The 13,003-nt window shown below is 44.0% G+C and overlaps 1 protein-coding gene across 2 annotated transcripts in view; it reads left to right on the top strand.

Annotated features, from left to right (window-relative positions):
* The first annotated feature begins 2,425 nt into the window (after positions 1–2,425).
* NHSL1 (NHS like 1) overlaps positions 2,426–13,003 on the top strand; it is a 132,328-nt gene continuing 121,750 nt past the window's right edge. For both annotated transcript variants that reach the window (XM_060616776.3, XM_060616775.3), the window contains exon 1: positions 2,426–2,755. In XM_060616776.3, the coding sequence (XP_060472759.3) occupies positions 2,554–2,755 (202 nt within the window). In that variant the 5' untranslated portion in view covers positions 2,426–2,553. The remainder of the gene's footprint in view (positions 2,756–13,003) is intronic.

Here is a 13,003-nt window from a genome sequence, read left to right as displayed (position 1 = left end):
AAAGTAGAGGTATCATTCCAGTTTAATAGCTCAGAATGCTTGGTGATGTAGCCAGCACTCCCAGTAAGTGGCAAACCTTTGAATCCAGTGGTGTCTGACATGACCTGGTCCCATTCCTGACCCCTCTGTGTGATATTATGTATGTCATATACCTTGTGTACACCTGAATTTCTCCATCTGGGAATCGAGGGATTTAAACTACATGAGCCCTTGGGACACCTGGGTGGCTCAGTTGGTTAAGCAACTGACTCTTGATTTCTGCTCAGGTCATGATCTCACAGGTTCACGAGTTCGAGCCCTGCATCGGGCTCCGTGCTGGCAGTGCAGAGCCTCCTTGGGATTCTCTCTCTCTCTCTGTCTCTCTCTTTCTCTCTCTCTCTCTCTCTCCCCCCCCCCCCCCACAACCCTCCTGTGCTCTCTCTCTTTCAAAGTAAATAAACTTAAAAACAAAACAGAAAACTACATAAACTCTTGAGGACGCTTTTAGCTTTTAAACTGATTCCACAGGGCACCTGGGTGGCTCAGTCAGTTAAGCATCTGACTTTGGCTCAGGTCATGACCTCACGGTCCATGGGTTTCCAGCCCAGCGTCAGGCTCTGTGCTGACAGCTCAGAGCCTGGAGCCTGTCTGGGATTCTGTGTCTCCATCTCTCTCTGCCCCTCCCCTGCTCGCATTCTGTCTGTCTCTCAAAAGTAAACATTAAAGGAAAAGAAAATTAAACTGATTCCAAATCTGTTAATTACCTGGACTGTTTTGTAGCTTTGCCCTTCAGTCCCCCAGTACCTGTTCAGTCTTGTGGTTTTCTTGGTAGTGTGAGCTGTCCATCCGAGACACGCTTCATAGCAGCTCTGTGTTTTTCTTCTACAAATGTCTCAGTCCTTGTAAACTTACAGAGCTTATAAACTTGCAGAGCGTTTTTCTTAAAATCTCGGTGGGCTGCAGTAGACATATGATGCAAAATCCGCCTTTATAATTTTTTAGTCAAAGTTTATTTTCTGTTGCAAGGTATTAGTTTTAATATGTTTGCTCAGTGCCCAGTAAAGGAAAGTGAGACGGACCCAGGCCTCTCCTTGTTGCTTATTAGCTTACTGGGAATAACACTTGGGGGAGGGGGATGCCTGACCCAAGTCTCTGTGATGCAAAGTGATAGGGACTTTTAGTGCCCCTAGGACCATGGAATTATGTTGGCTTTGGGTGAAATGCTGCACCCAGTGCATTCCAACACGTGGCTCTAGATATTCTGCTTGTCATAATTAATGGTTTTATGAGTCTCCAGGCTAGAGCCTGCAGCCAAATGCTGTTAACATAGCTCTCAGATGATGGTTCTTCGCGATAGCCTGATCTTTCAAAGCTGGAGAGGAATGACCCCAGGGGCTGCCAGTGGGGAGGCAGAAGAGGGTCCTTGGTCTCACCCTGCACTCTGGCTGCTGGTGGAAGACAGCAGGGACAGCAACAGGTGCAAGAATGGCTGCATTTCACCTTTGTTGAAAGCTGGGAAAGAAGGAATCGCAGACTCAGTTTAATTCCCTTTGGGAGTACGTTTTCTTAGATGATCACATCCCTAACTCAGCCAAAGAGTGCTGGATGTTTATAAAACTGTATGTTCTTCTAACCCCCCTTCTCAAAATCCTACCTTCCTAAGTGTGGTCTGATGATCAATCATGAATTCTTCTTCTTCTTCTTTTTCTAAATTTCCAGAAGTCTGTATTCTGCACAGACTTGCATTTCCGTAGCTTTGCTGGAGTTCAGAAGTTTGAGCTGCCACTGAAGTATTGACTGTGGAGAGGAGGCGGGGTTTTCTGTCTCCAATGAGGTGCCTTCAGTGTCCGGGAAGCCTATCGCCTTTCCCAGGAGCGCTTACTCTGTGATCCGAGCAATAGCCACGCAGCCTGGTTTATTGTTTGTGGAGTCCTGTGGATCCTGAGCGGTTCACAGACGGGGAAAGAGGGCAAGTGGGCGCTGTATGATTCGGTGCTGCGCTGCGACAAGGGAGCCGAACTCTTTGATTTCTCCTGGGACACCTGTGTGGGCGAAGTTTAAACGGGGCGCCCGGGTTGACCCCCGAACCTCGTTCTCCAGCCCGAGGAGTTCCCTCCGTCTGCAGCAGACGGCTGCTCCCTGCCTGTGTGGGGAAGGATGCCTGGGAGAGGAGCAGGATTACAGTATGGGATGCTAGGTATCCACCAAAGAATCGGAGTGCCTTGGTTCCGTTCTCCAAGTCCTGACAAGTGTTCCTGAAATGAACGCGTTGCTTCATTTTTAAAGTTACACCAAACCAAGTGCCGCAATGTGGCTAGGATAAAAAAAAAAAAAAAAAAAAAATTTTTTTTCTTTCTTTTCTTTTTGTTTCCTAACCCCTCATTTTCCTTTTCTTTGTAATTGGGTGACATAGGAGCAAGCAGTCTTGCCGCATCACGCCGTGCCTGACTCCCAGCGCTGTCTGAATTAGTGGGAAGGAGCAGGTTCGTTTAAAGGACATGGAACAGTTGTAAAACCCAGCGTCTGGTTTGCGGGGCTGTCCTTTGTCTGTAGTCGAGCTTGGTGTGCAAGAAGATGAAAAAGGAAGGCTCTTCAGGTTCTTTCAGACTCAAGTCAAATTCAGGGTCTCTCTCACGTGCTGTGAGTTGGATAAATTTCTCCTCCTTGTCCAGGCAGACAAAGAGGCTGTTCCGCAGTGATGGAGAGCTCTCGGTTTGTGGGCAGCAGGTGGAAGCAGATGATGAAAACTGGAATTACAGAACCCAGCCCAGAAAAGGTGATTTGATGTTTTTTGTTTGTTTGTTTTTGTTTAAATTCTTAGAAGTTTGCAATGTAGAATTCTTTTTCTATCGCTGATTCCCCTTCGTGATTTTTGGCCCCCTTAGGACTTTTTGTTTGTTTTCGTCTTGGAATTCGGTGTCATTCACATTGATTGTTTCCATGTCTAAAATAAAAGCGCTCTTCCAGCTAGATTCAGCTTGAGACGGTGTCCTCCTGAGAAGGGCGCAATAGCCGCCTTTTGTCTTCAGCACCCTTTCCCCTCCGCAGATCCGCACACTCAGGTGACTTTTGTGAAAAGTTCAATGGTAAAACCACCCTCACGGAGCTCTTTTCTGAAACAGTATGCTGACAAAACTCTGGGAGTCAGGAATGGTCTGCTTGCACCTTCCTTTGAGAAGATTGATGAAGTTCATGACACTTGCCACAAACAGGTGTTAGAGTGACATCAAGGAAGAGGAACACACGAAGGGCTTGCCCTTGATACTGTGGCCAAAAGGAGTTTTTGGATTTCTTTCAAGTTCCTTTTCCGACCCGTGTTTGGTCTCTGTGCCGAGGCTTGGCGTGTTTTGCCTTCCTCAAGGTGAAGAAAAATATGAGCCCCAGTGGGAGAGAGGGAAATCTTTCAGTATTTCTTAACACACCCCTGTTCTGTGTTTAGAGTTTCTGAGTTCTTCCTCTTAGACTGTTTACTGTAGAGACTGAACTGCTAAGCTCTAAAATGGTTTCCCCATTCAGTGCTGTGGCAAAGCCCGGTAGGGGGGCGCTATTTAAGTCTTACAAAGGGGTCCAGACATTCCGCGTGATTGTGTTTTCCCTGTTTATCACATTCTTCCCGTGCCGAAAGGAACCTCGCTGGAATCTTTCAGCGACCTGTTCTTTCCCTTCTTGTAGGAAACAAAACTGCTGAAACCCGAGAGAATAAACACAGTTAAATATGTGCCGATGGGCGCGGTGGTTCTATTCCACGGACTCAGGATTTCACACGGCTCTTCCTCCTGTATACTGTGTGTTAAGCCATTTGTTCTTCTCTATTAAACTGTGGCACAGGAGGGACGAGTTAATGCTCTTAGAAGATGTCAGTTGTTTATTATGTCAAGGAGGGGGTCAGCAGTGGTCCGCTGACGCTGAGCCTACATATGCAGGTTTTTAGTTCAGATGGGACATGAGTGCCACGCAGAGAAAAAGGCATTGTGCTTTCTGGACGGAGTTGTGTGGTTTAGTGGGTCCACGAACTTTCCTCTTCTAAATCGGGAACGAGCTGTGGTTGTGGCAAATGGGTGGGTTGTCATGCTGGAGGCAAAAACGTTTGGAGGGTGGATGCAGTCGTGTTGTGGTGGTCAGAGGGTGTAGTTTTGATCCCCTTGGCCTTTGCCAAAGGGGGTTCTTTTGTGACTGTTTTAAATCCGTCACTGTCACGTTTCTGTTAAAGATGAGACGCGCGTGAGCGTGTCGCTTCAGGATTTCTACTGGAGACGCTCCATCTAAATTAACACTAAAGGGAAAGAGACTGTCAATTTGCATGTGTTCGTTTTAGCTGGGAAATGAAGCAAACACCGTACACTTGACTTGTGAAAAATAATGACGTTCTTGTGGAGAACTGGGATGGCTTGTAAAGGGAGGGGGGGCTCGTTTCTGCAACGATACAAAAGATTGTGCCCTTTATCCCTTAATGTCATTGGGGATACAGTCGCCCCATGAGGAGAAGTGGAGGCATGATACAGGGTGTAGATTTATTCGGTTCTTGGAAATAATCGCCTGTGGGTAATATTACCATTTTTGACATATGGAGTTGGGGGGAAAGCCTTAAAGAGCTGCCTAGAGATCATAGTAGGTACGATTCTATTCTGTTTTTGACTGACATTGGGCTTACAGAAGAAAATTGTCTCCCAAGTTTGACACGCTGTCCCAGGGGCACGTTATACCTGCTGACCCTTATTTCAAATGGCCCTTACCTTCGGAGAAATACAGAAGTGACATTTGTTGACACTTCCAGATCAAAGGAGGATAAACCTTTCAGAAAAATTATTCAGGATTAGAGTGTGTTGTTGTTGTTGTTGTTGTTGTTGTTTTCCATTAGCAGCGTCCAGTACAGCTAAAACTCTAGCAAGGATTCTCCATCAGTGCTAAGAATGCCCAATGGCCATACTAGGATTTGGTTGCAGATAAACGTGCAGTGGAGACATGCTGGTCCGATGGGAATTGCATAGCAGCTTTCTTTTACTTCCTATCTGTCCGTCCAGACCACATGCTTTCCTTTCAGCCTGCTCCCCAACTCCCTTTAATCTACACAGGTTTCTAAAAACCTGCTTTCCCTGCTCCCCTCCCCCACAGACAGACACCACCACCAGGCGGTGGCAGCTAGAGGTAGGGCAGTGTAGCTTAACAAGTTAACCTTGCTTTAGGGTAGCGTCCTGTGTCTTCCCTGCCACACCACCCCCCCCCCCCATGGTACCTCTGGCGGCTGGGGTGTCCAGTTATGCAGCCTTAGGGCTTTCTCCCTTCCATCCAGCAGCTGCCGCAAGGCCAGAGTGCCTGCCTGCTCCCTGGCCGCTGTCTCCAGGTCACATTCCTTTGCGCAGTTAGCCCACGGAATCCTTCCTGTCAGTGTGGTCAGTATGTTGTATGTATGTTCATTTTCTAAAACAGTTTTTTGACGTTTCATTTCAGAAGTTCTTTTTGCAGGGAATGCCCATGCCGGATTGCTTACTACTAACATCAAAATAAAGTTCTTAAGCAGTTAGTCTTATGGGTATCTTTCCGTACACAAACCTATTATACATTTGTAGTTTAATGTTGCCGCTTATACTCAAGAAACTTAGTATAAAACTACAGTGCCTGGAAAATTTTTGGAGGATGTTATTATAAGATTAGATGCTATCAATAGGTTACTTTTCCTGAGTCTAAAAAGTAACCAGAGGATACATAATTGATATGTCCAAAGCAATCCCAACTAGGCCCCTGCATGTTTTCTTTTATTCCAGCCCATGGCAAGTTTCAAAACTTAAAAACATTTGTACTCAGGAAGGTAAAAATGAATTAAGTAACAGCAGTGATCAGTTCTTATATTCTTAGTGGGATATGACCTATTATAATAGCAGAAGATGTTTTGACTTAATTAGCCATAAAAATCAAGGGTGTGAATCAGTATCCTCTTGGGTATAAATTTAGTGAATCATGAGCTGTTTTAATAGATGCCAATGTAGTAAAAAAGTGGAAGTCAGTTGGAGGTAAGACAATAGGTAGCTTTTCACGTGGATCCGTGAGAGCATTTATTGAAGGAACTTCTCCTACTACATGTGGGATACAAAGAAATATAGCACCCAGCCTGTGAAGTCATGGAATCCATTCTTAAATGGAGAAGCAGATAAGACATCTAATGGGGAATTAAAGAGAAAATGCAGGATAATTGTGAAAACTGTAAAATGAATGGCTTAGATGAGAAGGTCCAGATAAAGATACTTTACCTTGAGCATTTTCATGTTTTGCATGGCCTTCTGGCTGTTAGCATTGATTCACACAACACTTAATGAGCTCCTGCTTTGTTTCCAGCACTGCGGAAGGTTCTCAAGGGAAACTAATGACTAGTATTTATTCTGTGCTCCCCCATCTTGCTCACTTACCCTTCTCTTGTCAAATAAAACCAAAAGAGGTGGAATAATAATGGGGTAGCCTCTCACTGAGCAAAGCATGTTTTGTTGTTTCCCCTGCTCTGTTCAGCTGGGCAGAGGGGTGATTGATGATCCTGGTATTGGCAGGTCAGTGCATAGAGAGGGTAATTGACATGCAAAGCCTCAATTTAAACCATAGTTTCATTCTCCTCTTCAGGACTTTTATCATATGTGCCAGTAACATTACCCAATTTGAATTATTTGAATTTCAGTGTTTTTTTTTTTTTTCCGTCCCAGGAACTACAAAAAAGAGCCAGAGAACCAACAGCCTTGCTAGGTATCAGGGGTAATGAATAATCCATACACAAGATAATCAATTGTTGAGTGTGGGAGTTGGCTGTGTTTAAAGTAATTTCATCCCAGTGTCCTCCCTAGTAAAATAGTTGGCAGAAAACAGGATCCTTATTCATAATTAGATTAGCAATGATTTCAGCTATCACAACGGGGGGGGGGGGGGGGGGGGAGGCACAAAAGGCCAAAAGCAGCAAGGTCAAGATCCTGTTTCCATGTAAACAGCTGTGATTTATTTTTGATCATAAAATCTTTAAAATTGTGGGATTTAAGGACATTTTCTTCACGGCATTAAAGAAACCTAAAAAGTATTGGCAAATATTGCTAAAGTAGCCCCCCCTGCATTTGAGAGTAAAACTAGATAAATAAGCAATATTTCTTTTGAGGGTCACTAGGTACATTGGAAGAATAGCTAAATGGAGTTCATCGTGGTGTCTTAATAAAAGAGATGAGCAGAATATTCTCAGTGCAGTAACTGTAATGTTTCCCTTCTTTCTACTGAAACTGACATTCTGTGAAAGAGACGAATAGTGAGTGCCACTTAAAATTTTATCTGGTTCACTGAGACTGCCCTTTATTGACCTTTGATTATTTTTTCTTTTGAAGTTGGGAATCTCTGTTGTCTTGCTGCCTTGTTTTATTGCAAACATGATCTTATTTGTTATTAAATTGGTGAAATTCTGTTGAAATGGTGTTTTATCTAATATCCTCTATTGTCTTAAAAATTTGTTGATTTGTTTTGAGAATTAGACACTTACTTAGATTATTAGAAAGAGAGTATTAAAAGAAGTAACTTTGGGGCGCCTGGGGGGCTCAGTCGGTTAAGCGTCTGACTTCAGCTCAGGTCATGATCTCGAGGTTCTCGAGTTCGAGCCCCGTATTGGGCCCTGTGCTGACAGCTCAGAGTCTGGAGCCTGTTTCAGATTCTGTGTCTCCCTCTCTCTGCCCCTCCCCCACTCATGCTCTGTCTCTCTCAGAAATAAAAATAAAACTGTTAAAAAAAAAAAAAAAAGAAGTAACTTATTGTCAGAGCATTCATTTGGAAGTTTGTAACCCGGTGTTCTTCTTCACTGAAATGCCTTTACTCGGTTTTGAAAACTTTTTTGAAATTGCTCTTTTCAAACAGCTGTTTTTTAAAATAATTTCAAAAGACCCTACACATTAATTAGTGTTAGTTTTTATAAGCCTCTTACAATTACTGTAGAATGTGTTATATTTCTACGTAATTTCAAGGGTTTTTGGTTTAACCATAATATTTTCTATCAAAGTTTTAAATAAAGTGTTTTTTAATGACACTATTTCCTATGAAACACTTCCGTTAATTCCAGTCTTATCAGTTTTAAATTCCTCAAGGTCTTTTGTATCTGCAGCCTCTTGTCCATCCAAACTATTCAGGCCTGCTCTGCTCTCACCTTGCCTTCTGAGTGGTCTTCTACTCCTTGTTATCTTCACTCTGGTCCCCCTTTGAGCCATCTGTAAGTCTTGAGTCTACACTGTAATCAGAGTGATCTTCCCCAAATGCAAATATAGTTGGCTCACTCTTCTGTTGCACTCCACTGCCTACAAAATAAAGCCTATCTTGCTTAATGGAGTGTGGGCCCTGCGCCCTGTGCACCCCCCCCCCCCACTCCCCTCCCTCCCCTGCCCTTTTTAAACTCCCCCAGTAGCAAATGGATGCATTGCTCTTGCACAGCCCTACCGTGTATCTCCTGCTCCCTGGGCCATCATGCTCCAGTCCCCGCCTCTGCCTGCTGGCTTCCTGCTGGACCTTCTCTGCTTTCTTTAGAACTCCGTGAAGCCTTCCCTAGTTCCCGAAGGGTAGAGCTGATTATTCCCTTCTCTGTGTGATTTCTCCACCTTCTACGTACCTCGGTAATTATGTTTATTATATACTAGATTGTACTTACAGCTTATGTGTCTGTGTCTTTAGCTAGACTGAACACTTTTAGGACAGAGACCAAGTCTTATTTATCCGTTTTATCCCCCAGGCTAAGTGCTCAATAAACGATTGCTGACTGGGTGAACATAACTCATCTGGGACCCTGTTAATAGTGCTGTTTGCACAGGGCACCGTGCCGAACAAGGCAGGGGGGTGGGTCATAGGTAGCCCTGTGTGCTCACTTTGTCCAATATACTGATGACTGTAACCTCACAAGTGCTCCCAACTCTGAAGTTTCTTTAAAAAAAAAATTTTATTTTTTACATTTATTTATTTTTGAGAGACAGAGACAGAGCATGAGCAGGGGAGGCGCAGAGAGAGAGGGAGACACAGAATCCGAAGCAGGCTTCAGGCTCCGAGCTGTCAGCACAGAGCCTGACGCGGGGATCGAACCCACGAACTGTGAGGTCATGACCTGAGCCGAAGTCAGACGCTTAACCGACTGAGCCACCCAGGCGCCCCTGACTCTGAAGTTTCTTGAGTATCGCAAAAGAGAGGGTTCACTTTGGGGGAGCATAATTTTGGTGGCAGTCTTCCGTTTCCTGTTGCTCACTCAAACTGTGTGTGAATCAAATACTTTGTAGAAACGTTTGATCACCAGTGTTTGCACCCCCAGGGAAGCTGGCTTAGCAAACAGAGATGAGGTAGGAGACCGGCTGATGCGTGTCCGACACGGCGAGGCAGCAGCGTGCTCGTGCGGTTCTTTCTCGACCGGTTCCTCCGCTTCCACCCTTGCTCTCCCTGTCTCTGGCCTCCCCCGACCCCAAGGAAGGCTAATCTTGATGGAGCAGCCTCGGTGATCTTGCAAAACATCAGCCATAAGTCATGTCATGTAACCCTTCTGTGGTTTTCCTTCTCAGCGAGTTTGATAGTCTCCACAGTGTGCGGGAAGTTCCTCCGCGGTCTGCCTCCCTCACTCCACGGCTCCCCCAGCGGCACCTTTGAGTCACATCAGGACCCTTGCTGTTGAGAGCAGGCCATGAGGTTGACCTTCCCTTCACCCAGCTATGCCCCTTTGACCGCTCCCTCTCCTCTTTCAGATATTTGCTCAAGAGCCATCTCCATGGCCCTGTTTAAAGTTGTCACATCTTACCCTCCTCTTAGCCTTTCTAGCCCCATCTCTATTTTTCTCCAAAGCACTTAACACCATCTAACATACTATATGCTTTATGTACAGCTGACCCTTGAACAAGACAAGGGTGATGGGCACTGACCCCCATGCAGTCAAAAATCCCCATTTAACGTTTGACTCGCCGAAAACTTTACTAACTAAGACGGCTGCTATTGACCGGAAACCTTACCGAGAAGCTAAAGAATTGATGAACATATTTTGTATATTCTGTGTATTATATGCTGTATTCTTACCTAAGCTAGAGAAAAGAAAATGCTGAGAAATTTATAAGGAAGAGAAAATACATTTATAGTCCTGTACTGTATTTATTGGAAAAATTCGTGTATAAATGGACCTGCATGGTTCAAACCCTTGTTCGAGGGTAACTGTCTTTATTTATCATCATTTAACATTTTTTTATCATTTTATTTATCATTTATTTAACATTTTATTTATCATTTAACAGTACTGTCTCCTAAAACTAGAACTTAACCTCTAAGACAGGAGAGGTTTTTGTATGTTTTGGTAAGCAGTATTTCCCCAAGCCTGGCACATAGTAGGTATTCAGTAAAGTTTAGTGGAAAGAGAGAATGGTGCATGGAGCACTGAGTCGGGAAATCTAATAGTTCTGGTTCTGTCACTTGCTCATAACGTGACCTGGAACAAGTCACATCATCTGTTTAAACTCTAGTTTTCATTTTTGTAAAATGGGATAATACCTAGTCATACATGTGGGTAGGAGGTGCAGCTTTTTTATTGAATAAATGAGTGTATGTTTTCTTGATACTGTATCAGCTTACCGGTTGGATCTGGTTGTACTAAATGATACTGTCGAAGAGGCTGGCAATTATCGATAGTCAATTAAGCCAAAAGAGGTAGTTGTACTAGTGTAGAATATACTATTCTGTAGAATTCTCAGTGTAGAAACACGTGTTTTTAAATCGAATTTTCTAAAAAGTTTATTTATTTATTTTTGAAGGGCGGGCAAGGGGCAGAGAGGAAAGGAAGTGAATCTGACTGTGTAGAGCCTGGTATGGGGCTCAAACTCACCAACCATGAGATCATGACTTGAGCTGAAGCTGGACACTTAACCGACTGAGCCACCCCTTAGAAATAAGTGCTTTTAGAGTACTTGTATAACTCAGACAACCCAACTGGAAGCTGTCATCTCCGTTACATAATCCTTCAGGTAATATATACCACAGTTTTGATGTCAAATCCTGAAATGGTTAAAATACTCAATTGAACGTCATGTGTAGATCAGTCCAACTGCCTATAAGCATCTAATGAGGGCTTGCCATGGCTAGACACTATTAATAACACGTTACATGAGGAAACTCATTTAATAAATACTGTCTGGATACCGTAAGTATCAGATAAAATAATAGCGTGATAAGCAAGGAAGGGCCACTAGGGAGTACTGAAAACCGGGCAGAGAAACAGAGGTGGTGAGACAGGGAATCGAGTGTAATTCTTCAGGAAGAGAAAGGATGTTGAAAGCACGTAGGGTATCTTGAGGTCTTGGACCCAGTATCTTTGGGTTCAAAGGTACAGGCTCTGCTGTGAGACTCTTTAGGCAGGTGCGTCATACCTTACCTGAATTTGAAGCTCCTTGAAGTCTATTCTCTGTCTTATCCAGTGTCTTGCACTTTGCAAGAGTAGGTATTTGTTGTGTGAACATATGGTCAAGGCAGTGTTAAGGGGAAACTGCTTGGTTATGGCACACAGAATGGATTTGAGCGGTGTAGAGCCTGAGAAGCGACAAAGTGCTGAGCACTTGGAAGCAATTATATAGGCACATGAGTTATGGATAGTTATGGAGCTACAGATTTTCGTGTGAGGCTTTCTTTATTAAGGGAAGTCCCGGGATTTAAGACTTACTTGTTGGTGTCGCATATCATCTGTGATTTTTGTAGTTATGGTCATGTGTTTTCTCGCTTTACGAAATGTGGGTAGTCTTCACATTGCATGTCTATCTTCCTAATTAAAGATGATGTTTATGGTGACCACTATCTTAATAAATGTGATCGGAAAACTAACATATAACCAGCAGACATATTGTTTGTATACAGAGCCATGCGTGTGTGACGCTGGGAGGCTGGAAGCTGGTTGTAGTGATCTGTGGTCTGCCCCTCTGTGGTCTGCCCCTCTTCAGCTCTAGTAAACCTTTCTCTTCTGTCCCACCAAATTTGGCATCCCAGATTGTTCTCTGTCATTTATGGCTGAAATTCGATGGCTGACTAGTCATCAGAGACATTACACCAACAATTATTTATTTAGCTCTTGCTGGAACCCATCACCATGCCGGTTGCACAATACTTTGGCTACGTAAATATATATGGTACATGGTGGGCGCTTGCCTATCAGGTGTCTGAGACAGTCGCCCTTGAAGGATTTGTTAGCTGGTGTTCCCAGCTAGTGCTCCCCCTGGGCCGGTACTACCCTTTGCTAGACTCATTCCCACGATCTGGGTTTGTCTTATGGATTCTTGTGTTTTGAGAGCTTCTATTGCCAGGTAGGCTTGATAGAGAACAGCGCCTTGGGAGAGCCCCATGGAGGAGCAAGCCTCTCTCGGATTCCAGGAGAAAATGGCTTGAATTGTGAGTAACCTGGAATGACCCTGCACACAGGGCCTTCCCTAGAGCAGGCATTCATTAAGTGCCATTTTCATGCCCTACTACTTTTGAAAAAGAGTGTGTTGGGGGCGGGACTGAGTGGCAGCTAATGGGAGAAGGTGGCAGTAGACTGGAGGAGGGAAGAAGATGGGATAAACAATAAGGCAAGAGGAGCTAATGAGTCTCCATACTTCTCCCTGCTGCCTTCCCTGTGCCAACAGTTTTCTAATCCGGTCTTCTAAATCGGTAAAGTAATGGTAGTCTGCTGGGACTCGGTCAAGTTCCTGGATGTGCTGTTTGCACAACTACTTGTACACTTGTAGTATTTTGAGGTTGTTTTCAAGATACAGCTTAATAAAGTTTGTATGTGTGGTTGAAAGGGTGTGGAACAAGGACAAAGGCTAATGTATTCGCTGGTTAAAATAATTTTAGTGGCGCACGTAAATTATCTGATTTGGGTTCAATGTATGTTTGTCCTTCTCGAAGAAAAGCCCATTTGCAAGTGAAAGCCACCAGCAGTTGAGATTTCCATAAACCGTATCACTCGATTTTTGTCTTTTCAGTAAACTTTAAAAGGGAGAGTAAGAGTAAATATATTTTACTGTTGATACGGTTCCCT

The sequence above is a fragment of the Panthera onca genome, chromosome B2, assembly GCF_046562875.1.
Source record: "Panthera onca isolate mPanOnc1 chromosome B2, mPanOnc1 haplotype 2, whole genome shotgun sequence".
NCBI lineage: Eukaryota > Metazoa > Chordata > Mammalia > Carnivora > Felidae > Panthera > Panthera onca.
The sequence above is the reverse complement of the archived record's forward strand: the minus strand, read 5'-3'. Positions and strand labels throughout refer to the sequence as shown.